Consider the following 27992-nt stretch of genomic DNA (forward strand, 5'->3'; position numbering starts at 1 on the left):
CCCCCCCCCCCGCCCATCGGTGGGCGGGGCCTTCCCGCGCCTGCGCCGCGCAGGGTGGGCGTGGCCTCCGCGCTTCCCGCCCAGCGGCGCCGCCATGGCGGAGGGAGCGCAGCGGGCGGGAAACGCGGGGACCGGCAGCAACGCTTCCCCGCCATCGTGCGGCGGGGCTGAGCGGGACGGGAGCGCTGGAGGGGAGCTGGGGGGGCCACGCTGGCAAGCTCCGGAGCGCTTTTCCCCTCAGCGTTCCCCCGGCGGAGCCCGCGGTGCGGTGTCAGGTATGGAAGGCGGGGGGGGCGGCTGGAAAAGGACCTGGGGGCGCTGAAGGTGGCCACCAGCGTTCTGGCTTGTGTCACCAGCGCTGTGGCCAGTGGGACCAGAGCAGTGGCCTGAACTGGGCACTGGGTGGGTGTGGGGGGGGTGGAAACTGCGGATCCTGGGGGTGGTTTTGGGACCCTCAGCTCAGGGATCAAAATGGCGCCAAAATCACCTCAGGGCGCAATATGGGGGAACCAGAATCACCTCAGGGCTCAATATGGGGGAACCAGAATCACCTCAGGGCTCAATATGGGGGAACTAAAATCACTTCAGGGCTCAACTTGGCACCAGAATCACCTCAGGGCTCAATATGGGGGAACTAAAATCACCTCAGGGCTCAACTTGGCACCAGAATCACCTCAGGGCTCAATATGGGGGAACTAAAATCACTTCAGGGCTCAACTTGGCACCAGAATCACCTCAGGGCTCAACGTGGGGGAACCAGAATCACCTCAGGGCTCAATATGGGGGAACTAAGATAATCTCAGGGCTCAATATGGGGGAACTAAAATAACCTCAGGGCTCAACATGGGGGAACTAAAATAACCTCAGGGCTCAACTTGGCACCGGAATCACCTCAGGGCTCAACTGGCGGCCCCAGGGGTGTTGGGGTCACCTCACGCCATTAAAACCCTTGAGGAGCTGGAGCGGGTTGAGAGGAGGGAACGGAGCTGGGAAGGGGCTGGAGAAGGAGGGTGAGGGTGGAAATTGGGGGGGATTTCTTCCCCAAAGGGCTGTGGGGCGTTGAACAGGCTGCCCAGGGCAGTGCTGGAGCCGCCATCACTGGGGGGTGAACAGAGGAGCTTCTTGGGGACATTTTAGCGCCGGGGTGGGTTATGGTTGCACTCCATGATCTTTTCCAACTCAAACGACTCTACAATTCAAAGGAGGGGATGAGGCTGCAGCACTGGGGTGATGGGAGCAAAGCAAAGCGCAAAGAACAACCTCGCTGGGAAAGACCCTTTTTCTCTGTTTACACGCCCGTGATATCTCTTATTCCTCAGAATGTGCCCCTGGTGAGCAACAAGCGGATCCCCAGCAATTCCCAAAGCAGCCCGACGTATCCGCCGTCCGCAAGAACATCAGTCCCTGCGAACCCAGCAAAGCGGCCCCGAGGAAAAGACCCCACGGCAACGCCAGGAAAAGCCCCAGTCCCAGGCGATTGTCGCCCTGGAGAAGCAGCTCCAGCAAAGAACACACCATGAATTCCTTTAATTTGTCCCCGAAACCCGTCGTCAGCGCGGCGCGAGCCAAACGCTGCTCCTGGCGCCGCTCCAGCCTCAAGGGGAATAAACGCCGCAAGTCTCTCCCTCCCGTTCACCAGGACGTCTCCGGTACGCGCTCCACATCGACCCTTTCGCTACTTAATGTAATCCCGTAGCCTGACGTTTAGGGTAATTCATCTTAATTGCGTTATTCGCACTGTCTCAGCGGTCCGGGAGATGGTTTATTGTCATGGTTGTGACTTTTCCTCATTGGGAACCCCGTTTCTCCCTCTTTTCGCTGCTTTTTGTATCCCCGCTTTGTTAAAACAGCTCTTAGCGTCTTTCAGCCCCATCCCAACCCTTCACCGCTCGGCGCTGGATTTAATTGTCCCGAAACAGCTTTGTTGCGGCTTTTCAGAATTAAGCAAATCAATCAGGTTGAATTTTAATTGTCCTGAAACGCTTTTGTTGTGGCTTTTCAGAATTAAGCAAATCAATCAGCCTGGATCTGCCGGAGCCAGATCGGCTTTCCCTGCTCCTATTGTCCAGTTTCCAGGTAACGTTCTTGCTTTTAAAACAAAACTGTATCATTTTCCTCTTGTCTTTTACCACTAAACATTCTGATAACGAATCCTCCCCCCAAACTTTGTTGGATGTGGCACCAAGAGGTTCTTTTTCCCCTTAGTTTTCAGCACAGAAATTCAAAGACACCTTGAAGGAAACCGACGGCTTCAGCCCCGAGCTTTTCAAAGCCAACGGTCAGTGCGATACCCCCCAAAATCCCCCCAAATTAAACCCAACGCAACCAAAAAACGTGCTAATTACCTTTTTAAAGGACGAGAAACCATCACCTGTGCGCACGGGGGTGGATTATCCCTTTAAAACGCTAAAAATAACAACCGCAATTACCTCTTGACGAGGAATCGCGGCGTTTTCTTCACATTTGGGCTCCTTTTCTTGTCTTTAGCGGTTCCCAATGTCCCAGTTTTGTCCTATTTTGTCCCCAATCTCCAGCGCAGTCGGTTTCCGAAGAGCTGAAGCGCTACGTGCAGAAGCTGCATCGAGATGGGACCTTAACGAGCTGCGTAGACGACCCTAAAAGGTCAAAACCTGAGCAGCCTGTGATATACATGCGGGACGTATAGATCTGCCCATCTATAGATGGTTTATCGCTGCTTTAGGGCTTCGCTGGACCCGGCTTTGGATGAGTCCGTGGCGCAAATTAAGGAGCACATCGCCAGGTAGGATTGGCTGCCGGGATGAGCTGAAACGCTTTAGATCAATACGGGTTTGGACGCCCCTTCCGAGAGGGTTTTTTGGGTGGATTTTGATGATTTTGGTGTTTTCTGAGCTTTCTGGTGGGTACAAACGTGTTGTCTCCGCAGGTTCGCGGCCGAGAGTCAATCGTGGGACGAGCTCTTGTTGCGCTACCGGGAGAGCGCGGAGGAAAGTTCCAGGTGGGGGTTGTCCCCCTAAATCTCACCGGTTTGGGGTGTTTTTAGGTGAAAAGGGTTGTAAACGCTGTTTCCGCAGGCGGCTGGAGGAGCACAAGCAGAACGGGGGGGCGGCCGAGCGCCCGAGTCCCCTCCAGCCGTCTCAAGCGCACGTCCTGGGCACCAAACCCAACTACCAGCAGATCCTGGATGAACAGGGGGAGGTCCTGAGCTTCATGGAGCTGGTGGTGAGCAGCTCGCGGAGGCTGTTTTGGGCGTAAAACGCGGAGATTTGGGGGTTTTATTGCAGGCTTTTTCAATGGGGTTTTGGTTTTGCAGCTGGATGAGCTGCAGCAAGCGGTGCAGCTGCTGCAGGGGTTCAGCGAGGACAGTCAGCGCTACCTCCGGAGCCTCTCGGAGCAGCTCGGTGAGCGGGACGGCCCCGGTTTTTGGGGTGGGTGCCTCCGGGGGGGTCGTTACCGGGAGGTTAACGGGGTTTTCCCCCCCCTGTTCCAGCTGCCAGGACCTTCCGGAAGCTGGAGAGCTCCCCCGTGCGCAAGCTCATCACCACCCCGCCCAGGAAGCCGCCGCTGCCGGAGGGTTGAGGGTTGGGAACCGGTGCTGCTCTCAATAAAGGCGGCGGGAACCCGGTACCGGCTCCGGTTCCCGATTTCTTCGCATTTCAACGCGTCTCAGGGGTCTTGGCCGCCGTTTATTGGTCGGCGCGAACGTCGCTCAGAACTCACCAGCCAATCGCTGCAGCCGTAGCCGGCACCGCCCAGTGGTTGCTTAGCAGCGGAGAGGAGGGCGGAGTCTTCCCGGTGGTTGGTCTCCGGCGCCGCCCAATGGTTGCTTAGCAGCGGAGAGGGGGGCGGAGTCTTCCCGGTGGTTGGTCTCCGGCGCCGCCCAATGGTTGCTTAGCAGCGGAGAGGGGGCGGAGCCTTCGCGGTGGTTGGTCTTCGGCGCCGCCCAATGGTTGCTTAGCAGCGAAGAGGGGGCGGAGCCTTCGCGGTGGTTGGTCTCCCGCACTTCCGCGTTCCAACGCGCCCTTTGGGGGAGTCGCTCGCCGCTTAGTGGTTGATGCGAACGTCGCTCAGAACTCACCAACCAATCGCCGCAGCCGTAGTGTACACCCATCCAATGGTTGCTCAGCAGCGGGGAGGAGGCGGGGCTCCCCCACTCCCGGCGCGGAAGCGGCGACCATGGCGGCGGCGGAGGGATCTGCGCTCACCGGGGTGGCCTGGAGCGCCGCGCCCGACGCCGCTCCCGCCGGCTGGACCGTGGTGGGCGCGGGGGGCGGCGGGGGAAGCGCCGAGCGGGGAGCGCTGCCCGGTCCCGGGCCGTTCTGACGCTCCCCGTGCCCGCAGATCACCGGTACCGTGGAGGGAACGCCGGCCAACCTGGGCAAGGGCTTCGGGAACAAGGGCGGCGGGTACCTGTGCGTGAGCACCGGCGGAGCGCAGGTGCGGGGCAGGGAAGCGGGTTTAGTCCGTCCCGGTGTCCCATCCCGGTACCGGTTCCCATCCCGGTGCCCGGTTCCCATCCCTGTACCCGGTTCCCATCCCGGTGCCGGTTCCCGTCCCGGTGCCCGGTTCCCGTCCCGGTACCCGGTTCCCATCCCGGTACCCGGTTCCCATCCCGGTGCCCGGTGCCCATCCCGGTACCGGTGCCCATCCCGGTGCCCATCCCGGTACCCGGTGCCCATCCCGGTACCGGTGCCCATCCCTGTACCCAGTTCCCATCCCGGTACCGGTTCCCATCCCGGTGCCCGGTTCCCAACCCGGTACCAGTTGCCGTCCCCTCCAGGCCCCCCCCGGCTCGGTGGTGACCGACGTGCAAGTGCTGAGTGAGCGGACCCCCCACCCCCCCGGTTACACCCGCGTCCCCGAGTTCCCGGAGTCCCGTAAGTACCGCGGGGGGTGGGGGGGGGAAGAGACCCCGGGAACGGTTCCCGGTTCGATTCCCGGATCCTCCCGGACCCCCTGTGTGTGTCCCCCCCAACGCAGGAGCCGCCGCCTCCCGGAAGAAACGGGTGTACGTGAAGCTGCTGCCGGCGGGGGCGGCCGAAACGGCCGTGACCGACCTCAAAGTGACCGGGAAGAGCAGGACGCTGCCCGGCTACCTCAGAATAGGGTACGGGACCCCCTCAACACCCCAAAATAGGGTACGGGAGCCCTTTAAATAGCTGAAAATGGGGTACGGGACCCCCCTTGTACCCCAAATTAGGGTATGGGAGCCCCTAAATACCTCGAAAGAGGGCATGGGACCCCCTGAGTATCTGAAAATGGGGTACGGGATCCCTTTAAATACCTGAAAATGGGGTACGGGACCCCCCCTGAACACCCCAAAATAGGGTACGGGACCCCCCCTTGTACCCCAAATTAGGGTATGGGACCCCCTAAATACCTCGAAATAGGGCATGGGACCCCCTGAGTATCTGAAAATGGGGTACGAGACCCCTTTAAATACCTGAAAATAGGGTACAGGACCCCCTAAATACCTCAAAATGGGGTATGGGACCCCACCTGTTACCTCAAAAAGGGGTACAGGACCACCCCCAATACCTCAAAATGGGGTACAGGACACCCCATGTACCTGAAAAGAGGGTACAGGACCCCCTAGATACCTCAAAAGGGGATACAGGACCCCCGTGGTACCTCAAAGTAGAGTTCAGGACCTCACCGACTACCTCAAAATAGGGAATGGGACCCCCAAAATAGGGTCTGGGACCCCCAAAATACCTCCAAATGGGGTAGGGAAGCATTTGGGACCCCCAAACGTGGGGTTTTGGGTTGTTTTCTCTTTGTTTTTTTCCAGGGAAATGGGCGGTTTTGCCATTTGGTGCAAGAAGGGGCCGTTTTCGGGGCCCCCCAGCCCCCCCATGCGCCCCTCCCCACGCCAGCTCCCCCTGCAGCCCCCCAACAGGTACAAAACCCCCACGTGCGCCCCACATCTTACCTAAACTGGCCCTAAATGGGGTACAAACCCCATGGACGCTGCTGCCACCATGTGGTTCCCCTCCCTGGCTCTGTGGCTCGTTAATTGATTACATATTAATTAATCTCTGCTCCAGGTCTCCGATGAGCATCAAACACGAATCTCCCTACGACGCCTCCGGCATCTACGGCCTCTCGGGTAAATAATTTCCTCGAGGAAGCTGCGTAAAGCAACAATACTTAGAGTATTTAAAATACTAAGCCAGGCTTAGTGCTTGTTCACACACCAGTTTTGCTAAGCCTGGAGTTGAGCTCGGTTTTTAAGACAAAGGTTTGCTTAAGCTTGGATTGTCTCGCTCAGACTCTTCTCTATAGGTTTCCCATCCGCTCGTCTACGCAGTAATTAAGTAATTCGGTCCTTTTTAGACGTGTTTTTATGTATTAAAGCGTCTCCGCTTCTCTCCCCAGCGATGGACGGCGTCCCCTTCACCCTGCACCCCAAATTCGAAGCCAAGCTTAACTCTGGCACCAACGTGAGTTCTTCCTTAAGCTCCCATTTAATCCATCACCACTAGGGCTTCGTTTTGACCGTTTTCCCCCTTTTCCAGGCTCTTCTCGCCGATCTAAGCGTCAAATCGCTCGCCGACATCGACAAAGAGGTGACGGGCTCTTCTGGGGCGGTGAAACGGGTGATTCCGCTCATTATCTCATCTCCGTTGATTAATTGTGGTCGTTTGCAGTACAATTACACGTTCGTGGTGGAAAGGACGGCGGCCGCTCGGCTCCCGCCTGGTGTCTCTTAGCGCCGACCTCGAGGGGTTAAACCGCAGCTTAACGCTCATCGGGCTCCTAAGGATCGATATTTTAATCACCGAGGAATCGAATAAACGTGTTGATTTTCTCACCTTGAGCAGTTTTTGGGGTTGAAATTCAGGGTGTTGGTTCTACGCGCCGCTTTGGCTCTTTATTCCGAGCGTCGAGTGTTTATCGGGGTTTAACCCACCCCATTATAAACACCCCGGCACTCTCCCCCCCGCCCCGCAAAGGACGTTGCGAACACCTTTCAAAACACAGCGATTCTCCCTTTAGTTACCAAATTCTGCGCGTTTCCTTGAAACGTTTAGGGCGGTTGGTACAAAACCCCCGTACGGCGTCCCGGGAGGGTTTAAAAAGGGGTTGTTTGCGGAGGTGGTTCCGTGGGTTGTTGGCAGAACGATGGGGGCGGCGAAACGCGGCCCCCGGTGTCGCGGTGACGTGGATCCGGCTCACGAAGGCACTTTGAGTTTGGCGCTGCCCAGCAGGAGCTGGAGGATCCGGTCGACCAGCAAAGCCAGGAAGAAGTCGGCCAGGAGCACCTCGGTGATCACCACCTTGAACTGGGGACACCAAAACACGACCTATTAATCCCCTTTTCCTCCCCGGCTTCGCGACTCGGCCAAGTTTAAACACTTAAGAACCCACCACTTGATGTTCTTTGACATCAACGTCTCCAATTCCACCCAAATTCTCCTTGTAACCAAATGTGTTTGATGGTAAAAAGCCCAAAGCTTAAGGAATCTCGAGTCTAACACTCCTGGTGTCGATTGAGTTAAGAACCCACCACTTGATGTTCTTTGACATCAATGTCTCCAATTCCACCCAAATTCTCCTTGAAACCAAATGTGTTTGATGGTAAAAAGCCCAAAGCTTAAGGCATCTCACTCATGGTGTCAATAGAGTTTAAACACTACGAACCCACCACTTGATGTTCTTTGACATCAATGGCTCTAATTCCACCCAAATTCTCCTTGAAACCAAATGTGTTTGATGGTAAAAAGCCCAAAGCTTAAGGAATCTCGAGTCTAACGCTCCCGGTGTCGATTGAGTTTAAACACTAAGAACCCACCACTTGATGTTCTTTGACATCAACGTCTCTAATCCCACCCAAATTCTCCTTGAAACCAAATGTGTTTGATGGTAAAAAGCCCAAAGCTTAAGGCATCTCACTCATGGTGTAAATCCAGTTTAAACACTAAGAACCCACCACTTGATGTTCTTTGACATCAACGTCTCCAATTCCACCCAAATTCTCCTTGTAACCAAATGTGTTTGATGGTAAAAAGCCCAAAGCTTAAGGAATCTCGAGTCTAACGCTCCTGGTGTCGATTGAGTTAAGAACCCACCACTTGATGTTCTTTGACATCAATGTCTCCAATTCCACCCAAATTCTCCTTGAAACCAAATGTGTTTGATGGTAAAAGGCCCAAAGCTTAAGGCATCTCACTCATGGTGTAAATCCAGTTTAAACACTACGAACCCACCACTTGATGTTCTTTGACATCAACGTCTCCAATTCCACCCAAATTCTCCTTGTAACCAAATGTGTTTGATGGTAAAAAGCCCAAAGCTTAAGAAATCTCGAGTCTAACACTCCTGGTGTCAATCGCGTTTAAATACTAAGAATTCACCACCCGTTTTGGTTGGGTGTTCTTTGACATCAACACCTTTAATTCTGCTCAGTTCTTATGTTCTCCTGGCAACCACATGTGTTTTAGAGGCAAAAAGAGCCCAAAACGTAAGAAATTTCAAGTCTGTTGCTCCCAACGTTGATTGAGTTTAAACACTAAGAACCCACCACTTGATGTTCTTTGACATCAACATCTCTAATTCCACTCAAGTCCTCCTTGCAACCAAATGTATTTTAGAGGCAAAAAAGCCCAATATGAGGAATCTCGAGGGTGTTTTAGTGCTGCTGTGAGTTATTAGTGTTTGATATTGCGCTAGAGGTCACGCTCACCTCGGCGGGGATTTCCACCAGGCCGAACTGCGCGTTGAACTCCGGGGAGGAGCCGCTGAGCAGCCCCACGATGGCGAGTCCCGACAGGACGATGCTCCAGAGCAGCGGTTTGTTCTCCCGCAGGCTCTCCATGAACGGGTGGCCCTGAAACGGCACCGAGAAACCCTCAGCGGAGGCTCGAAACGCACTCGGCTCCTTCCAAAATGAGAGCGTTACCCCCGCGTGAAACAATTTGTTTCATGTTATCGCAGCTTAAGTGCAAAAAGCGCTTCTGCGGTGCTGCTGGAGACGGGGGTTTAAGGGGTTTAAGCGCAACTTGCCTTGTAGTTGATGGCGAAGGTGGCCATTTGCATGGCCATGGACATGATGTAGACGGTGCTGTTGACTAAGCTGGGCTCAAACTCCTTGTATAGGTCCACAAACTCCTCCTGCCTGCAGAAGAACGGGGAGAGATCAGGGGGAGAGGGGAGATGGGGGGACAAGGCCAAGATCAGGGGACAAGGCTGAGATGGGGGGATGGGACAAGGCCAAAATGGGGGGACAAGGAGAGATGGGGGGACAAGACAAGGCTGAAATGGGGAGACGGGACAAGGCGAGATGGGGGGGACAAGGCGAGATGGGGGGGACAAGGCGAGATGGGGGGGACAAGGCGAGATGGGGGGGACAAGGCGAGATGGGGGGGACAAGGAGGAGATGGGGGGGACAAGGAGGAGATGGGGGGGACAAGGAGGAGATGGGGGGGACAAGGAGGAGATGGGGGGGACAAGGAGGAGATGGGGGGGACAAGGAGGAGATGGGGGGGACAAGGAGGAGATGGGGGGGACAAGGAGGAGATGGGGGGGACAAGGAGGAGATGGGGGGGACAAGGAGGAGATGGGGGGGACAAGGAGGAGATGGGGGGGACAAGGAGGAGATGGGGGGGACAAGGAGGAGATGGGGGGGACAAGGAGGAGATGGGGGGGACAAGGAGGAGATGGGGGGGACAAGGAGGAGATGGGGGGGACAAGGAGGAGATGGGGGGGACAAGGAGGAGATGGGGGGGACAAGGAGGAGATGGGGGGGACAAGGAGGAGATGGGGGGGACAAGGAGGAGATGGGGGGGACAAGGAGGAGATGGGGGGGACAAGGAGGAGATGGGGGGGACAAGGAGGAGATGGGGGGGACAAGGAGGAGATGGGGGGGACAAGCCAAGGAGAGATGGAGGGACAAGGCCAAAATGGGGGGACAAGGCGAGGCAAGATGGGGGGGACAAGACAAGGTGAGACAGGCGGACAAGGCCAAAATGGGGGGACAAGATGAGGGGAGATGGGGGGAACGAGGGGAGATGATGGGGGGACGAGGCCAGGAGAGATGGGGGCACAAGGCCAAAATGGGGGGACAAGACAAGGCAAGATGAGGGGGACAAGACATGGCAAGATGGGGGGGGACAAGGCAAGGCTGAAATGGGGGGCAGAAGGCGAGATGGGGGGGACAAGGCAAGCAGAGATGGGGGGACAAGGCCAAAATGGGGGGGACAAGAAGAGATGGGGGGGGACAAGAAGAGATGGGGGGGACAAGAAGAGATGGGGGGGACAAGAAGAGATGGGGGGGACAAGAAGAGATGGGGGGGACAAGAAGAGATGGGGGGGACAAGACAAGGGGAGATGGGGGGACAAGGCCAAAATGGGGGGGACAAGAAGAGATAGGGGGACAAGACAAGGGGAGATGGGGGGACAAGGAGAGATCAGGGGACAAGGCTGAGATGGGGGCGACCACAGTTTCCTTAAGTCTTGTGTAAACCCAGTTTGTTGGGCAAAACCCAGTTTGCTCCCCAGCACACACGCTTGCAGCTCAGAGCGGAGCCGCAGGCGCTGCAACCACCGCTCATCATTGCTTCTTTATCCCAAACCAGAAATGAAATGTGTGCTGATGGTTTTACGGCGTTTGCCGGCTGACCTGGCGCCGCTGCGCGCCTGGGCGCCGCGGTACAGGAACACCAGGCTGAGGAAGTGCACCAGGAACTGCAGCAGCACCGTCAGCACCGTGTACAGGTTGAAGATGTTGGGCAGCGGCCGCTCCTTGGAAAGCGTCTTCAAGGGCTGCGAAAGGAAAAGCGGGTTCGAGCATCTCGACTCCAATTTGTGTTACGTGGGAAACGCCGGGGTGAGATTTGCTTTGGGTGGACGTGAGACCCCCCCAAAGCTTCGTTAAGCCCCCCAATTAAACTGTTGATACCAAATGCTCTTCGAGACCTGAGCAAAGGTTTGGGAATGAGCCTGAAATCATGAGATGCTCCTTTGTTCAAATCCAAACTAAACCCCCAAGAGAACCCTGAAACCAAAGCTAAACCCAAACTGAACCCCCAAGAAAACCGCGAAACAAAAACCAAACCCAAATCCAAACTAAACCCCTAAGAGAGCCCCAAAACAAAACCCAAACTAAACCCCCTCGCCAGCGCTGCGGAGCGTTCGCTTATTAAAATCAATTGGTTTTTATAAAGAGAGGGATTCTTGGGAGATGCTGCCTATTGGAGAGCAGTGGAGGGGAAAGGGACCTGGGGGTCCTGGGGACAGCAGCGTGACCATGAGCCAGCACTGGGCCCTTGTGGCCAGGAAGCCAGTGGGACCTGGGGGGGATTAGAAGGGGGTGGTCGGTAGGTCAGAGAGGTTCTCCTGCCCCTCTGCTCTGCCCTTGAAAAAGGGTTTAGTTCAGGTACTATCAGGATATACTTGGGGAACATATATATACACATATATATAATATATACAGCCATAGCACCCTGAGAACGCCCCATCTCATCTGATCTGGGAAGCTAAGCAGGGTCGGGCCCAGTCAGTGCTTGGATGGGAGACCAGCTGGGAACAGCGGGTGCTGTGGGCTGAGCCAGCACTGGGCCCTTGTGGCCAGGAAGCCAATGGGACCTGGGGGGGATTAGAAGGGGGTGCTCAGTAGGTCAGAGAGGTTCTCCTGCCCCTCTGCTCTGCCCTGGGGAGGCCACATCTGGAATAGTGTGTCACATCTGGAATAGTGTGTCCAGTTGTGGCCCCTCAGTTCAAGGACAGGGACACGTTCCTGTGTCACCTCAGCTGGGTGTTCCTGCTCCGGGGGGTTGCACTGGATGAGCTTTGAGGTCCCTTCAACCCCTGACACTCTGTGATTCTGTGTCCTGCGCTCACCTTGGAGCGGGAGATGAAGAGGAAGCAGCCGGCCAGGAGCAGCCCCTGCAGCGTGGCCTGGAAGTCGCTGAACTTCACGCCCTCCAGGTAGAGGACGCTCTGGCTGTAGGCCAAGATCAGCGCGTTGAGCGCCAGGATCTTGAACATCTGCAGCGTCGTCACCAGCGTGCAGCGGCCTTGCTTGATGACGTGGCAGACTGAGGAGCGAGAGGAAACATAAACACGTTTTTGGGGCTTCATTCGTATCTAACAAACATCCCCGGGGCTGCTTCCAAACACAACAGGTGACGCCACGGCTTTGCGGGTGTTTCTCCGCTCCGTTTTGGGGTATCTTTTGGAATCTAGACGCGGGGAAGGTGCGGATGGGCTGTTGGTGCCTGGCGCGAACTTACTGCACTGAATAGACGAGAGCTTGGAGGTGAAGGGGGCGGCGATGCTGGCGTCGCCGAGTTTCACCACCGGCACACGCTCCTCCTCCAGATCCCTCAGGACCTGGCTGATGCGCTCCTGTGGGGAATAAGAGCGAGATCAATGTGATTACAGCACCTGAGATCCATTGGGATCTCGCACCATCCTCTCCCCGCACCCCCACTCCAACCTGCGATACCTCCATGAATTGGAGGATTGGCTGGAAAAGCCCGTTTTGCTCCTTTCCGGCCACGCAAATCCGGTCTTTTCCCAGCACATCTCGTTATTTCCAGCTCTCCGGTAAACCAGAGGAGGAATGAAGAGAAAGGAGAAGTGAAATATGCGGTTACAAACCCTCTGGATGGCCAACTGCTCCTCCCGTTGGGACAGGACCCTGTGTTTGGCGCCGCGGGACGTGGGTTTGACGGCGCCGCTCGCCGTGGTCGGCAACGCGGATCTGGCGTCGCTGGCACCGTCCCGAGGGCGTTTCTTCCGCTCCGGGAGCCGCTCAGGGGCGTTTGCCAGCAGTGCCACCCCTGTGAGGGCAGAGGAACGTGAGCTGGGGGGAAACGGGGTGTAATGGGGGTTAAAACGGGGTGTAATGGGGGTTAAAACGTGAGCTGTGGGGAAAATGGGGTGTAATGGGGGTTAAAACGTGAGCTGTGGGGAAAATGGGTGTAATGAGGGTAAAAATGTGAGCTGGAGGGAAAAGGGGTGTAATACGAGGGTTAAACATGAGCTGGAGGGAAAACGGGGTTTAATGGGGGTAAAACATGAGCTGGAGGGAAAACGGGGTGTAATGGGGGTAAAAACATGAGCTGGAGGGAAAACAGGGTGTAATGGGGGTAAAACATGAGCTGGAGGGAAAATGGGGTGTAATGGGGGTAAAAACATGAGCTGGAGGGAAAATGGGGTGTAATGAGGGTAAAACATGAGCTGGAGGGAAAATGGGGTGTAATGGGGGTAAAAACATGAGCTGGAGGGAAAACAGGGTGTAATAAGAGGGTTAAACATGAGCTGGAGGGAAAACAGGGTGTAATGGGGGTAAAAACGTGAGCTGGAGGGAAAATGGGGTGTAATGGGGGTAAAACGTGAGTTGGAGGGAAAATGGGATGTAATGGGGGTAAAAACATGAGTTGGAGGGAAAATGGGGTGTAATGGGGGTTAAAATGTGAGCTGGAGGGAGAAAACTATGTAATAAGAGGGTAAAAACATGAGCTGTGGGGGAAATGGGGTGTAATGAGGGTAAAACATGAGCTGTAGGGAGAAAACTATGTAATAAGAGGGTAAAAACATGAGCTGCGGGGAAAACGGGGTGTAATGAGGGTAAAACATGAGGTGTAGGGAAAAGGGATGTAATAAGAGGGTTAAAACATGAGCTGTAGGGGATATGGGGTGTAATGAGGGTAAAACATGAGCTGTAGGGAGAAAACTAGGGTGTAAACCCTTTGCTGGCAGAACATTTTCACCAAGCAGGAGTCCCAACCGCTATTTCTACCCAGAGCCGGGCGGGCAGGGACTCGAGACACGTTCTGTTTGCTGAAGGAAAGCTTAGAGGGGGGAAAATGAGGAGGAATCAATCGCAACCATCCGAACAGCAGAGGAATGAGGGGGGCGCGGGGGTCCCCCTCCTTTGGGGGGTCCCGACTCACCCACGTCGGCGTGTTTCAGAGCCCCCACGTCGTTGGTGCCGTCCCCACACATGAGCGTCACGTAGCCCAGGCTCTTCAGAGCCGTGATGACGAACTCCTGCAATGGAAACGTGCGGTGAGAAGCGGTTCTGAGGGCCCGGCCAAGCGCTTCGGGTCTGAAGGACTCGTTGGATTCATGGAAACACGGGGTGTCAGGGGGTGAAGGGACCTCAAAGCTCATCCAGTGCAACCCCCCGGAGCGGGAACACCCAGCTGAGGTGACACAGGAACGTGTCCCTGTCCTTGAAATGAGGGGGCACAACTGGACACACTATTCCAGATGTGACACACTATTCCAGGTGTGGCCTCACCAGGGCAGAGCAGAGGGGCAGGAGAACAAGGGAGCGACCCCCAAGTGCCTCAAAATGGCGCCAAAAATCACCTCAGGGATCAAAATGGCGCCAGAATCACCTCAGGGATCAAAATGGCCCCAAAATCACCTCAGGGATCAAAATGGCGCCAGAGTCACCTCAGGGATCAAAATGGCGCCAGAGTCACCTCAGGGATCAAAATGGCACCAGAATCGCCTCAGGGATCAAAGTGGCGCCAGAGTCACCTCAGGGATCAAAGTGGCGCCAGAATCGCCTCAGGGATCAAAATGGCCCCAAAATCGCCTCAGGGATCAAAATGGCGCCAGAATCGCCTCAGGGATCAAAATGGCGCCAGAATCGCCTCAGGGATCAAAATGGCGCCAGAATCGCCTCAGGGATCAAAATGGCGCCAGAATCGCCTCAGGGCTCAAAATGGCGCCAGAATCGCCTCAGGGCTCAAAATGGCGCCAGAATCGCCTCAGGGATCAAAATGGCAGCCCCAAGGGAACCAATTTTGGGGTTTTTTCGCCTTGATACAAGACTCTACACTCGTTATCCATCCGCAACCTCTCACCTTCTGCTTTGGCACCACCCGTGCGAACACCTGCACGTGCGGGATGAGCTGCAGCAGCCGCTGCTTGTCCAGAGCCTGCAGGTGCGCCAGCCCGTCGCCGGTCACGCACAGGTCGTAGCGCTGCGTCAGCTCTCGCAGAGACGCCGGCAGGACGGGCAGCGCCACGGCGCCGTCCACCGAGCGCCATTGCCAGCCGGAGCCTGCGGAGAGAACCCAGAGCTCCGCACAAGAGAAACGCTCCCAAAAGACACCAAATCCGGTGTTCGCGGCCCCTCGGTGCGAGGGACACGAGACCCTTCGCTTCTTGGGATAGCAACACATCCACATCCCAACTCAAAACGGCCTTTACGTGGCTTTTCTGCCTCTCAGCTCCCTCAGAACCCGAGCAGCAAGGAGTTATTTCAGTGCTCAGACGGCTCCATTTTGGAGCGCAGCGCCGCAAAACAGAGCGAGGAGGACAACGATCCCGGAAAGCGAGTCGTTTCCTCCATCATGGATCATTTTGGCTGTTGAACCCCAAAACGCGGAGCTGTGACATGTTACCTGGGCTCGCAGGAGGCTGCAGGACCAGCGTGTGCTCCCTCTGCAGGAAATGCAGCTCCCGCGCCACGTGGCAGGCGGTGAGCGGGTTGTCCCCCGTTATCATCACTACCTGGGGGGAAAGCAAGAAGGGTTAAATCACAGAATCACACAGAATCGACTGGGCTGGAAAAGACCTCAGAGATCATCGAGTCCAACCCTTGGTCCAACTCTAGTCCGTTTATTAGATCATGGCACTAAGTGCCATGTCCAATCTGAGTTTAAAAACCTCCAGGGCCGGTGAGTCCAGCACCTCCCTGGGCAGCCATTCCAATGCCTGACCACTCTCTCTGTGAAGAACTGCTTCCTAATCTCCAGCCTAAATTTAAGTTTAAGCCCCCTTGTCCTATTGCGAAGTTCCTGGGAGAAGAGCCCAATCCCCCCCTGGCTCAAACTTCCCTTCAGGTGGTTCTAGAGAGTGCTGAGCTCACCTCTAAGCCTCTTGTCCAGCCTAAACAAGCCCAGCTCCCTCAGCCTCTCCCCATGGGGCTTGTGTTCAATCCTTCCCCAGTCTTGTTGCTCTCTGGACCCGCTCCAGCACTTCAATCTCTTTCCTGACCTGGGGGGCCCAGAACTGCCCACAACACTCCAGGTGTGGCCTCCCCAATGCAGAGCACAGGGGGAGCATCACTGCCCTTATCCTGCCAACTACGCCATTTTGGATCCAGGACAGGACACCATTGTCCTTCTTGGCCACATTGGTGGCTCATGTTGAGCTTCCCGGACATTAGTCCTCCCAGGTCCCTTTCTGCCTGACTGCTCTCCAGCCACTCTGCACCCAGCCTGTAGCGCTGCAGGGGGGTGTTGTGACCAAAGTGCAGCACCCGCCACTTGGCCTTGTTGAACTTCATCCCATTGGCATCAGCCCATTATTCCAGTCTATCCAGATCCCTCCTGCCTTCCAGCAGGTCAACACACCCTCCCAACTTGGTGTCATCAGCAAATTTGCTGCTGATGGTCTCAATCCCCTCATCTAAATCGTCGATAAAGATGTTAAACAGGACTGGACCCCACACTGACCCCTGGGGACACCACTAGTGAGTGGCCGCCAGCTGGATGCGGCCCCATTCACCAGCACTCTCTGGGCCCGGCCCTCCAGCCAGTTCTTAACCCAGCGTAGAGTGCACTTGTCCAAGCCATGGGCTACCAGCTTTTGCAGGAGTATATTATGGGATACAGTGTCGAAGGCCTTGCTGAAGTCCAGATAGACCACATCCACGGCTTTCCCCTCATCCACCAGGTGAGTCACCTGATCATAAAAGGAGATCAGGTTGGTCAGACAGGACCTGCCCCTCCTAAACCCATGCTGGCTGGTGATCCCTTGTCCATCCTGAAGGTGCTGTGTGATTCCATTCAGGATGATCTGCTCCATAATCCTTTCCTCCAGGCCAAAGCAAATCCCAACGCACCCAACATCATATCCACACAATCTCGTTCACCACGGGGAAGTCTTGGCCTTCGCAAAGGCTTTCGACCCCAAACCCCACATCCCAAAGCGCCGCTTACACGGTGCGATGCGTTCTGGATCTCCCTGATGACGGATTTGGAGTCGGCTTTGAGAGGACAGGAAACCACCATGAATCCCACGAACCTCAGGTCGCACTCCAGAGCTTCGCGCTTCATCTCTCTCACCTGCCGAAGCGAATCGGTGAACAAAGCGTTACCTGACGCTCTATTTTCTTCCCCAACGGGCGGCTTGATTGCAATTAAAACGTCGCCAGAAACGCAAACGCTGCTCCGAGATGCGCAAAGCGACCCCAGAGCACCCACAGAACACAGTTCCACGTGCCCATCGTCACGTAAAAACGAGTTCGCAGCTACAATTTCAGCTGTTACAAGGAAAGAATCGACGCTGCTTTACAACCGAAGAAACAGAGGTTTTGACGGCTAACACGCAGGAATTCAAAGCTGGGAGCGCAAAGCAACACCGAGAAGATCCAGATGGTCAAAAGCAACGTGGTTAGAGCAGCTTTGGGCAACCGCATCCCCAAAGAGTCACAGTATCACAGTATGTTTGGGATTGGAAGGGACCTCAAAAGCTCATCCAGTCCAGTCCCCCCATGGAGCAGGAACACCCAGGTGAGGTCGCACAGGAACATGTCCAGGTGGGTTTGAATGTCTGCAGAGAAGGAGACTCCACACCCCCTGGGTACCCTGTTCCAGTGTCCGTCACCCTCACTGAGAAGTTTCTTCTCAAATTTAAGTGGAACCTCTTGTGTTCCAGCTTGATCCCATTACCTCTTGTCCTATCATTGTTTGCCACCCAGAAGAGCCTGGCTCCGTCCTCATGGCACTCACCCTTTAGATATTTATAAACATTAATAAGGTCACCCCTCAGGCTCCTCTTCTCCAAACTAAAGAGCCCCAGCTCCCTCAGCCTTTCTTCATAAGGGAGATGCTCCACTCCCTTAATCATCTTCGTTGCCCTATGCTGGACCCTCTCCAGCAGTTCCCTGTCCTGCTGGAACTGAGAGGCCCAGAACTGGACACAATATTCCAGATGTGCCACAATATTCCAGATGTGGCCTCCCCAGGGCAGAGCAGAGGGGCAGGAGAACCTCTCTGACCTACCGACCACCCCCTTCTAATCCCCCCCAGGTCCCATTGGCTTCCTGGCCACAAGGGCCCAGTGCTGGCTCAGCCCACAGCACCCGCTATTCCCAGCTGGTCTCCCATCCAAGCACTGACCAGGCCCGACCCTGCTTAGCTTCCCAGATCAGACGAGATGGGGCGTTCTCAGGGTGCTATGGCTGTATATATTACATATATATGTTCCTCAAGTATATCCTGATAGTATCTGAACTAAACCTTTTTCAAGGGCAGAGCAGAGGGGCAGGAGAACCTCTCTGACCCTTCTAATCCCCCCCAGGTCCCATTGGCTTCCTGGCCACAAGGGCCCAGTGCTGGCTCATGGTCACCCTGCTGTCCCCAGGACCCCCAGGTCCCTTTTCCCTACGCTTCTCTCTAATACGTAATTTCTCAATCTATACTGGACCCTGGGGCTGTTCCTGCCCAGATCAAGACTCTACACTTGCCCTTGTTAAATTTCAGCAGGTTATTCCCCACCCAACTCTCCAGCCTGTCCAGGTCTCTGATGGCAGCACAGCTCCCAGTGTCACCACTGCTCCAGCTTGGTGTCACTTTAGCAAGAGTTGGATTTAAGGCTGAACGAGATGGAAATACCTGTTGGTGAGTGAGGTGTCCCAGCTCTTTGTAGCCCAGGGCCAACACTCTCGCCCCCTCGTGTGAGATTTCCGTGTGGACGGCGTGATAGTTGCTCGGGCACTGAGATAACTGGGAAAGACGCATGGAAAGCATCACGTTAATACAATTCCAAAGGTGGTTTTGTATGATATTTCAGCGTTTCTCATTAAAATAGGCCCTTCCTCTCGCAGGGAGATGCTCTCACCATCTTGTGCAGCGTCTCCGGGGCCCCTTTCACAGCTGCAATGTAACAGAGCTCAGTGGAGCCGATCTTCTCGTACGACGCCAGCACAGACATTCTTTTCAGGGCACTGGCAAAATGAAAGCGCTGGTGAATTTTCAGTCCCTGAGTTTTAATACTTCTGGGGAAAACTTTCTCATCTGGAAACAAACAGATCAGGAAATCCTGAAAGGTCTCTGGGTATCAAAAGCAACATCCCTCCCTTTGGGTCCCCAGAGGAGCCCACAGGTCACCAAGACCATAAGAATTTTGGGTCCCAGACGTGCCCACAGGTCACCGAGACCACATGAATTTCCTCTTTTAGACACAAGAACAGAGCTGGAAAGACTCATGCACACAATTAGGGGATATAAGTGATGTTATATCACTTACATCTGGGGGGGATTGGACCTGGGGGGGGTTAGAAGCGGGGGGTCAGTGGGTCAGAGAGGTTCTCCTGCCCCTCTACTCTGCCCTTGAAAAAGGTTTAGTTCAGATACTATCAGGATATACTTGGGGAACATATATATATACATATATACAATATATACAGCCATAGCACCCTGAGAACGCCTGATCTTGTGTGATCTGGGAAGCTAAGCAGGGTCAGGCCCGGTCAGTGCTTGGATGGGAGACCAGCTGGGAACAGCGGGTGCTGTGGGCTGAGCCAGCACTGGGCCCTTGTGGCCAGGAAGCCAATGGGACCTGGGGGGGATTAGAAAGGGGTGCTCAGTAGGTCAGAGAGGTTCTCCTGTCCCTCTACTCTGCCCTGGTGAGACCACATCTGGAATAGTGTGTCACATCTGGGGTATAAGGCCTGTGTGTACGTGGCGGGTGGAAGGTGCATTTATAGCGCGTATTATTATCACGGGTAAAAATCCAGACGCAAAACCCACAACGACACGGGGTTCAGCGGGACGTGCACGTTGTATTTGTGGCAGATTTCTCCTCTAGCTCCCCGGGAACGTGAAATACAAGAGCTCAGAGCAAAAAGCCTCCAGAGAGACGCTAAACCCCACATCGTTGTGTTTTCACGCTGCGGTTGTGCCGGTCACGCTCTGATTTTAGCAAAGACAAGGAGAGCGAAGAGGCACCAAAGAGGCGCAGATTTGCAGCGCTGAGAGCGGATTTCTGCTGTTCGCAGCCCCGTAGACACACAGGGTGGGGATTTCAATCTCTCCCACCCACCTCCTGGCATCGCACCAGCTGCAATTCACTCCTTGAACCTCCATAAGCTACATAACGCCCCGCTCGGAACTGCCAAAAGCAGCGTCATCGTCGTCGCCTCCCCAAAAACCCAGCGCGGCGCCAACGGGACTCGGGGATCGGAGGTGGAAAAGGGGTTTTACCTTTGGTTAAGGTCCAATCCACGGCCATCAGCATGGCCTTCTCCAGCGGATCTCCCACCAGCGTCCCGTCGTCCAGCTGCACCAGCGAGTGGCACGTGGCGATGGCGCGGTGCGTTTCCACGGGGATGTCGGACACCGGCGTCACCTCCTTCCCATCCCTGCGGCGTTGAAAGTTTCAACACCGTCAATAAATAGAGCCCGTTTGCATTACCAGAGCCCATTCCCATTATCTCGGCCAAATTCCTGTTGTAGGGCCCTAAACAGTGGAGCTTCCCATGGGGAGATCAAAGGTGGAGCAAAGTTGGCGCTGGCTCAACGGCAAACAGCGCCAAACCCCCTAATTTTTGCCCGTTGTCCAAAGCAAACTGAGTTGGAGCAGAAAACCAGAAACAGGGGCCTGAATTAACGCACTGAAGTAGATATAGAAGCAAAGGACTCGGACGGCTTTGCTGCGGCGCTGAGTCGTCAAGGACAGCTTGTTATGGGCATGGAATGAGGACGCAGGATGTTACTGCGTGGAGGAGCCACGAAGGTCTCGGCGACAGCGTCCATAGCCCAGAACAAGGGAAATAAAGCGATAGGAGGAGAGGAAACGGCCTCAAGTTGCACGAGCGGAGGGTGAGGGTGGAAATTAGGGGGGATTTCTTCCCCAAAGGGCTGTGGGGCATTGAACAGGCTGCCCAGGGCAGTGCTGGAGCCGCCATCACTGCGGGGGGAACAAAGGAGCTTCTTGGGGACATTTTAGCGCCGGGGGTGGGTTATGGGTGGACTCCATGATCTTGAGGGGCTTTTCTACCCAAAATGAGTCTATGATTCTAAGAATCAGGTAGCAAAACCCACGCAGGACCTACCTGAGCCCGGCTACTCCTCTCACTACGAGGTGGTCACTGGTTAACGTGCCCGTTTTGTCAAAACAGCAAACTTGCACTTTGCCGGCAAAGGGGATGCGGAAGGGCTCCGTGCAGTACACGTCTGGGATTGAGGAGAGGAGATTCTGAGACATCAGCTCCAAAAAAGCCACGACAGGATGCTCAGCAGCTGTCGTTTCACCCCCATCCCCTCCCCGACGCGACAAGTCGGTCCTATCTTTGCGCGTTTAGGCTCGGTACTTACAAAGCTTGGCCAAAGCGATGAGGGAGGTGTTGACGGCCAGCGAGAGCTCAATGGGAAGCTCAGGGGGAACGACCGACGTCAGGATTAACGTGCACTCCAGGAAGAGCTTGTAGCGGTTCCTGCTGGGATCCTTGGTGCCTATGGAACGAGACGGAGACCTGGACCCCCCGTTTTCAATCCGTGTGCCCCCCAGAACTACGACGAGAAGCCTCGGAAAGGCAAGAAAAGCAACCGGAACGCTGTACCGCTTCTACAGCCCAACCCACATATCCTTAACTGCCAGAAATCACGTCGACCGCCCGAAAAGCTTTGGTACAAACCCCACGTAGAGACGCGGAAAGGGGCAAGAAGAGACCTCACCTTCGATCCAGACGTAGGCGGCAGCGGCCACAGCGAAGACCAGCAGGAACAGGATGAAAATGAAGGTCTCTAAGTTATTGGCCGTCACTCTCTTCACCCCAAAGAGGATGGTACGGAGCAGCTTCCCCTGCGGAAAAGGTCGTCAGCGCGAGAAGCGCGCTCTGCAGCACGCAGAGGGTCGGTAAATATAGCGGTGGAACCCAAGTTTAACAGCACATTGTGGTGTTTTGGTGCTAAAGCCTGAAAATTACGCCCATTTCTGTGATTCTCTTAATAGCCACTAATAATTAATTCATTTAAAAACGCTCAAACTCGTGCTGCGTCGCTTAAGTTGATGATTTCTTTAAAGCAGCCTTTAATTTTCAATTGGAAAAGCTCAGATTCACATCTCCAATCTCTACACACGCACTCAAATCCCTTTTCCTGACAATTCGAATCACAGAAACAGGAGCTGCAGCCACTCACAAACAGCCCCTTGTATCCAACTATTTCACCACCTTTATTTATTCCTCCTGCAATTAATTTAATGCCCTGATTTATATTCCCCATTGCTGCACGTTAAGGATTCGAGCGCTAGAGACACAACCCGCATTGCCGAGGCGAGAAGGCGCGTTCACACCTCACCTGGGATGTGTTGAAGCCGGTTCGCAGGGCGTACGCCACGCACCCGTTATCGACGGCTGCAACGGGAATGAAGATCATCAATCTAACGCAAATCTTATATAGGCTTTTATAGGGAACACGTGCTCAAAGCTGCACCCTCCTCTCCTTTGCAAGGGGAAGGAGTCAACTTTAATATTGTAGAACATCACGGTAGTCAAATAATCATTGTTAGCGACATGAAAATGACGCAGTAACACCCTTCAAAAGTCGCATTGAGGTGTTGGAATAAATCTGTGAGCATACAAAGCGCTGTCCCCGAGGGAATTGGGGCAGGTACGTACGTTTCAGGCCGGTGCTGGCTTTCTGGGGAGGGATGTGCTGCACCACTTTGGTTCCCCCGAAGATGATGTGTAACCGGGAGTCCGTCTGCATGTCCAGGACGTGCTCGGGATTCAGATCCTCCACGGGTTCCTGCGGGATAACGCTCAGGCTCAGAATCACGGCTCTAAACAAGCATATTTAAAGGATTATGTTCTGGTTTAATCCCACGTGATGCTCTCGGCTTCAGCCGAAGCGACCTGAGCTGAATCTAGATCATAACAGAACATTCAGCTCCAGGGTTTAGAGCTTGGCATCTGCGGAAATGCCGCTTTTGGGGGACTAGTTCGCACTCACCACGCTGAATTTGGTGAGAGAGGCTCTGCAAGCACGACTTAAGCCACAAAAAGGAGGATTCGGGGCTTTGAAGCGCTCTGCACTTGTTCCTCGTCCCACATCTACCCACCGAAGGAATCCAAAGCGGGGAATGCGTGGGAGGGCGACGGCAGAGCCTGAGTTCAGACCCACGGGCTGGATTCAGCGCCAGCCAAACCAGCCGTTGCTGTTTCTCATTTACCGGAGCCCATTAATCACTGATAGGGAGCCGGTAACAAACAGAGCGGGTCGCTCGGGCCAGCGCTCGCACCAAGAGATTCGTTCGCCCTCCGAAACGCCGCAGCGGCTCGAATAGGCTCGAATATCCCTCCTTGTGCGGGTTGCAATAAGGGAAGGGCGCAGAGGATGTTGCACAGACCTTCATCTGCGGCACGGACTCGCCCGTCAGCATCGCCTCGTCCACGATGCACCTCCCGCGCAGCAGCAGCACGTCGCACGGCACCAGGTTCTCATGCGGGGACCGGCCTGCGATACAGATTAAAACCAAGAAGCGTTTGGCCGTGGCGCGGCAAAGCTCTCCCGCGGTTTAGGTGAGGGACAGGAGATCCCTAAAGCTTCAAACCTGCCCAGGCTGCCCCAGCGTCGCTGAGAAATGAAAAGGTTTGAATGTTATTTGGTCTCTGTTGAGACCAGGAAAGTATAAAATCAAATCGCTTTGTTCTTATTGTCGTTCAGGCATCACAAGTGGGGGTGAAAGCGCTTTAAAAGGGTTAAGAGACAGGAAAATACTGTCAGCAGGAAGGGAACTCTTCACCTTCACGCTCTGAAGAACATGAGACTGATTTAGTCTTGGTATTTGCCTTTAAGACAGGCAGCAGGTTCAAGAGATCCAGCCCACGGATTAATCTCTTAGACCCTCGAACTGTGACACCTACAAATCAAAGTCCCCAAAGCGCCCGACCGAGAGCGTCGGGATTTTGCACCTAATTCAATTCACCGCACAACCCAACGCGCCGCAAAGAACCCGGTTTTTAACCAACCATCGAGCAAACCGTTACCAATGGAAACGATGTCCCCGGGAATAATCTCGTCACTGGAAATCGGGCGCCACTTGCGGTTTCTGTAAACCTATAGGAAATGAAATTAAACCACTTTAGGAATCAGGATTGGGGGGAAAAGATGGGAAAAGGGAACAACAAATCGAAAACCGCACACACAATCCCCTGCGGGTCTGATTACCTGGATCATATACGGCTTGTTGCCCATTTTTCGGATCTCCGACATGTTCCTCATTTGTTGCTGGACCAGAGAAGCTTCAAACGCCACCAGCATGGAGAGGGTGAAAACGCTGTAGTACCAATACTCATCCAGGCACCACAGGCCCACGCAAAACACCTGGCGGGGAACGCGACGCCGAAATTACTCCGACGGCCCCCAGAAAACAAAGGCCTTTTGTTGCTGGGGTTTATTTGCAAGCGTTTTGTAGCAGGGAGAAGTAATTACATCTCTTTTTGTTGGGTTATTTTACCTGAAAGACGAAGAACGGAGCTGTCGCTCTTTCTTTGAAGAGTTCCAAGAACTCCGGCACCACCATCTCAGCCCTGGGAAATGATTGAACACTTATCAACCGACACTTTGCAGATTCACAGCAAAATCCCAACCCAAAACCTCAGTGGTCGGACCAGAACACCCACAATCCCCCTATTTTCAATTCCTTTCGTTCAGTTAATTTATTACATGCAATTAATTCCCATTTACTGGAGGAAACCTCTTGGTTCAACACAATTCTCTGTCCTTAAAGGAATTTGAAGTGCTGGGAATAATTCAAATGTAAAAGAAACGAGAGTGGGGTTGTGGTTCAACACTGTTTTTCCCAACACACGTTTTCTGGAAAACATACTTGTTTGTGCCATATTTCTTCTCCGCCGCTCTGATTTCTTTGTCCTCCTGGTACCCGCGGGCGTTCTGGTAATAACACAGCGGATGTTCCACGGGAAAAGCCACAGGAAGAAACTGTTTCTTGCCGTCTGTCTCATATGAGTATTTGATCTTCTGAAACTCAAAGGAAAGAGCCTCACGCCCGTCCTCACCCTGCGGAGAGGGGGGAAAACCAACCAACCAAGGTGAGCGCACCCCAAAGGCTTCAAAAGGTGATAAAAGGATCACAGAGTCACACAATGTCAGGGGGCGAAGGGACCTCAAAGCTCATCCAGTGCAAGCCCCCGGAGCGGGAACACCCAGCTGAGGTGACACAGGAATGTGTCCCTGTCCTTGAACTGAGGGGTCACAACTGGACGCACTATTCCAGATGTGACACACTATTCCAGATGTGGCCTCCCCAGGGCAGAGCAGAGGGGCAGGAGAACCTCTCTGACCTACTGAGCACCCCCTTCTAATCCCCCCCAGGTCCCATTGGCTTCCTGGCCACAAGGGCCCAGTGCTGGCTCAGCCCACAGCACCCGCTATTCCCTAATGGTATCCCATCCAAGGACTGACCAGGCCCGACCCTGCTTAGCTTCCCAGATCAGACGAGATCAGGCGTTCTCAGGGTGCTATGGCTGTATATATTATATATATATATATATATATATATGTTCCCCAAGTATATCCTGATAGTGTCTGAACTAAACCCTTTTTCAAGTGCAGAGCAGAGGGGCAGGAGAACCTCTCTGACCTACCGACCACCCCCTTCTAACCCACCCCAGGTCCCATTGGCTTCCTGGCCACAAGGGCCCAGTGCTGGCTCATGGTCACCCTGCTGTCCCCAGGACCCCCAGGTCCCTTTCCCCTACGCTGCTCTCTAACAGCTCACTCCCCAACTCACACTGGACCCTGGGGCTGTTCCTGCCCACATCAACACTCTACACTTGTTCTATTTCATTGAATTTCTCCTCCCCAGCCTGTCCAGGTCTCTGATGGCAGCACAGCTCCCAGTGTCACCACTGCTCCAGCTTGGTGTCACCAGCAAACTGGGTGACAGTCACTCTATTCCCTCGTCCAAATCATTGATGAATATATTGAATAATATACCCCCTGGGGCACTGCACTGGATCCAGGCCCCAACTGGCCCCATTGCTCACGACTCTCTGGCTTCTTCCCTTCCCCAGTTCGCAGTCACCTCATCCCGCTCATCCAGACTCAGTTGAGCCGTGATTTGGCTGATTTTTCCCTAATTATTGAAGTTAAAGCCGTTAATCCGCGCAGCAGGTGAAGGGATGAGGGTCAGTTCCCGCGACAGCCGCGTCCTCACCTGGTCTCTGTGCAGCGGCACCAGCTCCACCGACCCGTTGTTCGGGGTGGGCACGACTTTGGCCAGCGTGGCTTTCTTAGCGCAAGGCTCCTACAACGCAAACGAGAGACGCTTCATTAACCTGATTCATTTAACAAATTGCGAGGAATCCGTGTCGGATCGCAACGAGAGAAAACAGCTCTGTGCAGTAGGACGCTTTTGCTGTTGTTAGCAAAAAAAATGTTCCAATTAGCACAATCCACCCCCAAAATTGTACGGTACAACTGCAGGAAACAGATTCGGTGCTTCACTCGCTGTTAAGACAGAGCTCCCATCGTCAAAAGATGGAACGATTGACACCAGCAAAAGCCGCCGGGTCCTGCCCTGAACACTCAGCTCCCCCCAGAGAATCATCAGGGAACGTTCGGAGGTGGAGGGACCCACAAGGATCATCGAGTCCAACCCTGGTCCCTGCGACAGCCCCAAAATCCACACCGTGTGTCCCAGGGCGTTGGGCAAACGTGTCTTGAATCCTGTCAGGTTGGGGCTGCGGCACCTCCTTGGGGAGCCCGGTCCCCAGCACCCCTGGGGGAAGAAGCTTGTCCTAAAGGTTTTTGTTTAGCTGCCCGAGGGAGAAGCGCCGCTGTGCAAAGCGTTTCATAGAACCATTTCAATTGGAACAGCCCTTCGGGATCATAGTCCAACCATAACCCAACTCCAGCACTAAACCGCATCCCTGAGAACCTCTAAACACCTTTGAAGCCCCTCCAGGGATGGTGACTCCACCAACACCCCACAGCCCTTTCCATGAAGGATTTTTGCCTAATATCCAACCTAAACCTAAACCTGGTGCAACCTGAGGCATTTCCTCTCGTCCTATAACTTGGGAGAAGAGCCCGACGCGCTCCATCCACCCCTCAGGTATTGTAGACAGTGAGCACCCCTGGGGGAAGAAGCTTGTCCTAAAGGTTTTTGTTTAGCTGCCCGAGGGAGAAGCGCCGCTGTGCAAAGCGTTTCATAGAACCGTTTCAGTTGAAACAGCCCTTTCGGATCATAGTCCAACCATAACCCAACTCCAGCGCTAAACTGCATTCCTGAGAACCTCTAAACACCTTTGAAACCCCTGCAGGGATGGCGACTCCACCAACACCCCACAGCCCTTTCCATGAAGGATTTTTGCCTAATATCCAACCTAAACCTAAACCTGGTGCAACCTGAGGTGTTTCCTCTCATCCTGCCACTTGGGAGAAGAGCCCAACGCGCTCCATCCCCCCCTCAAGTATTGTAGACAGTGAGGTCTCCCCTCAGCTCCTGCTCCCCAGGCTGAACCCCCAGTTCCCTCAGCCACTCTTGTGTCTTATCGGCCCTCACAGCACCTTCCTCGCTCTGCCACGCCGCAACAAACACCCACCCCGTGAAGCCCCAGCGCCCCCACGCCCTCAGCAGCTCCCACCCCCAAAGGAGCCCGGGAGGCGGCGGAACGAACCGCAGCCCCAGGACTCACCCGCACGCAGGTGAGGGCGCAGTGAGCGTGTACCGACCACAGCCCCGAGAGCGCCGTGAGCAGATGAACGACGCCGATCGCGGCGAGCGCCAGCAGCGCGGCCTCGGGGAGCGCGGGGCCCGGACCCGCTCCCGGCCCTTCCTCCTCCTCCTCCGCCGCCGCTTCTCCCCATGCCGCCCACACGCGCGGGCCCCACAGCCACAGCCACGCCGGGTAGAGCCCCGCCACGAAGGGCAACACGGTGCCGTGGAGGAGCCGCGGCCGCCGCCGGTACAGAGTGACCGACGAGACCAGCTCGTCCACCGCACCCGGCGCGGCCGCCGCCATCTTCCGAGAAAGCCGCAACCGGCCCACTTCCGCTTCCGGCGCGGGG

At 54.9% G+C, this 27992-nt stretch overlaps 3 protein-coding genes across 5 annotated transcripts; 2 read left to right on the forward strand and 1 right to left on the reverse strand.

Moving 5' to 3' along the window:
• Nucleotides 1–94: 94 nt before the first annotated feature.
• DSN1 (DSN1 component of MIS12 kinetochore complex) lies at nucleotides 95–3635 on the forward strand (the record flags this gene model as incomplete). The annotated part of the gene is made up of 10 exons (XM_080361323.1): nucleotides 95–275; nucleotides 1320–1649; nucleotides 2003–2076; nucleotides 2206–2278; nucleotides 2535–2622; nucleotides 2702–2761; nucleotides 2906–2977; nucleotides 3054–3201; nucleotides 3293–3380; nucleotides 3470–3635. 10 exons carry the CDS (start codon nucleotides 95–97, stop codon nucleotides 3556–3558), a joined length of 1203 nt encoding a protein of 400 aa, XP_080217449.1. The 3' UTR covers nucleotides 3559–3635.
• Nucleotides 3636–3756: 121 nt separating this feature from the next.
• Nucleotides 3757–6794, forward strand: MVB12A (multivesicular body subunit 12A). 3 transcript variants are annotated; one of them, XM_080361419.1, is made up of 9 exons: nucleotides 3765–4236; nucleotides 4321–4416; nucleotides 4760–4856; nucleotides 4960–5086; nucleotides 5771–5878; nucleotides 6027–6088; nucleotides 6358–6422; nucleotides 6498–6548; nucleotides 6630–6794. In XM_080361419.1, exons 1-9 carry the CDS (start codon nucleotides 4156–4158, stop codon nucleotides 6690–6692), a joined length of 750 nt encoding a protein of 249 aa, XP_080217545.1. In that variant the 5' UTR covers nucleotides 3765–4155; the 3' UTR covers nucleotides 6693–6794. The 3 variants fall into 3 exon arrangements, with proteins under 3 accessions (XP_080217544.1, XP_080217543.1, XP_080217545.1); XM_080361418.1 differs by having other exon boundaries at nucleotides 3757–4233; nucleotides 6498–6794; XM_080361417.1 differs by having other exon boundaries at nucleotides 3760–4236; nucleotides 6498–6794.
• A 156-nt stretch (nucleotides 6795–6950) lies between these two features.
• ATP13A1 (ATPase 13A1) lies at nucleotides 6951–27958 on the reverse strand. The gene is made up of 26 exons (XM_080361436.1): nucleotides 27620–27958; nucleotides 26137–26226; nucleotides 24787–24977; nucleotides 24415–24487; nucleotides 24126–24281; nucleotides 23945–24014; nucleotides 23305–23411; nucleotides 22574–22703; nucleotides 22254–22309; nucleotides 21630–21756; nucleotides 21270–21407; nucleotides 21008–21128; nucleotides 20157–20314; nucleotides 18793–18968; nucleotides 18567–18677; nucleotides 16890–17015; nucleotides 15348–15456; nucleotides 14805–15004; nucleotides 13881–13977; nucleotides 12583–12764; nucleotides 12213–12327; nucleotides 11821–12017; nucleotides 10601–10743; nucleotides 8986–9097; nucleotides 8666–8809; nucleotides 6951–7265 (listed from the first exon to the last, which is right to left on the reverse strand). The coding sequence occupies exons 1-26, from the start codon at nucleotides 27944–27946 to the stop codon at nucleotides 7155–7157; spliced, it is 3567 nt and encodes a 1188-aa protein (XP_080217562.1). The 5' UTR covers nucleotides 27947–27958; the 3' UTR covers nucleotides 6951–7154.
• Nucleotides 27959–27992: the final 34 nt, after the last annotated feature.

Source organism: Nesoenas mayeri (assembly GCF_963082525.1).
Source record: "Nesoenas mayeri genome assembly, chromosome: 31".
Lineage (NCBI taxonomy): Eukaryota > Metazoa > Chordata > Aves > Columbiformes > Columbidae > Nesoenas > Nesoenas mayeri.

What these genes read in the sequence shown, in the direction of transcription:
- MVB12A (XM_080361417.1), top strand. Translation starts at nt 4,156, where the DNA reads ATGGCGGCGGCGGAGGGATCTGCGCTCACCGGGGTGGCCTGGAGCGCC. An exon ending in CCCCGAGTTCCCGGAGTCCC is followed by an intron (nt 4,857 to 4,959) that starts GTAAGTACCGCG and finishes CCCCCAACGCAG; the next exon opens with GAGCCGCCGCCTCCCGGAAG. An exon ending in CCCGGCTACCTCAGAATAGG is followed by an intron (nt 5,087 to 5,770) that starts GTACGGGACCCC and finishes GTTTTTTTCCAG; the next exon opens with GGAAATGGGCGGTTTTGCCA.
- ATP13A1 (XM_080361436.1), bottom strand. Translation starts at nt 27,946, where the DNA reads ATGGCGGCGGCCGCGCCGGGTGCGGTGGACGAGCTGGTCTCGTCGGTC. An exon ending in TCTTCATCTCCCGCTCCAAG is followed by an intron (nt 10,744 to 11,820) that starts GTGAGCGCAGGA and finishes TTCCTTTCGCAG; the next exon opens with CCCTTGAAGACGCTTTCCAA. An exon ending in TGGTGGAAATCCCCGCCGAG is followed by an intron (nt 7,266 to 8,665) that starts GTGAGCGTGACC and finishes TGGTGTCCCCAG; the next exon opens with TTCAAGGTGGTGATCACCGA.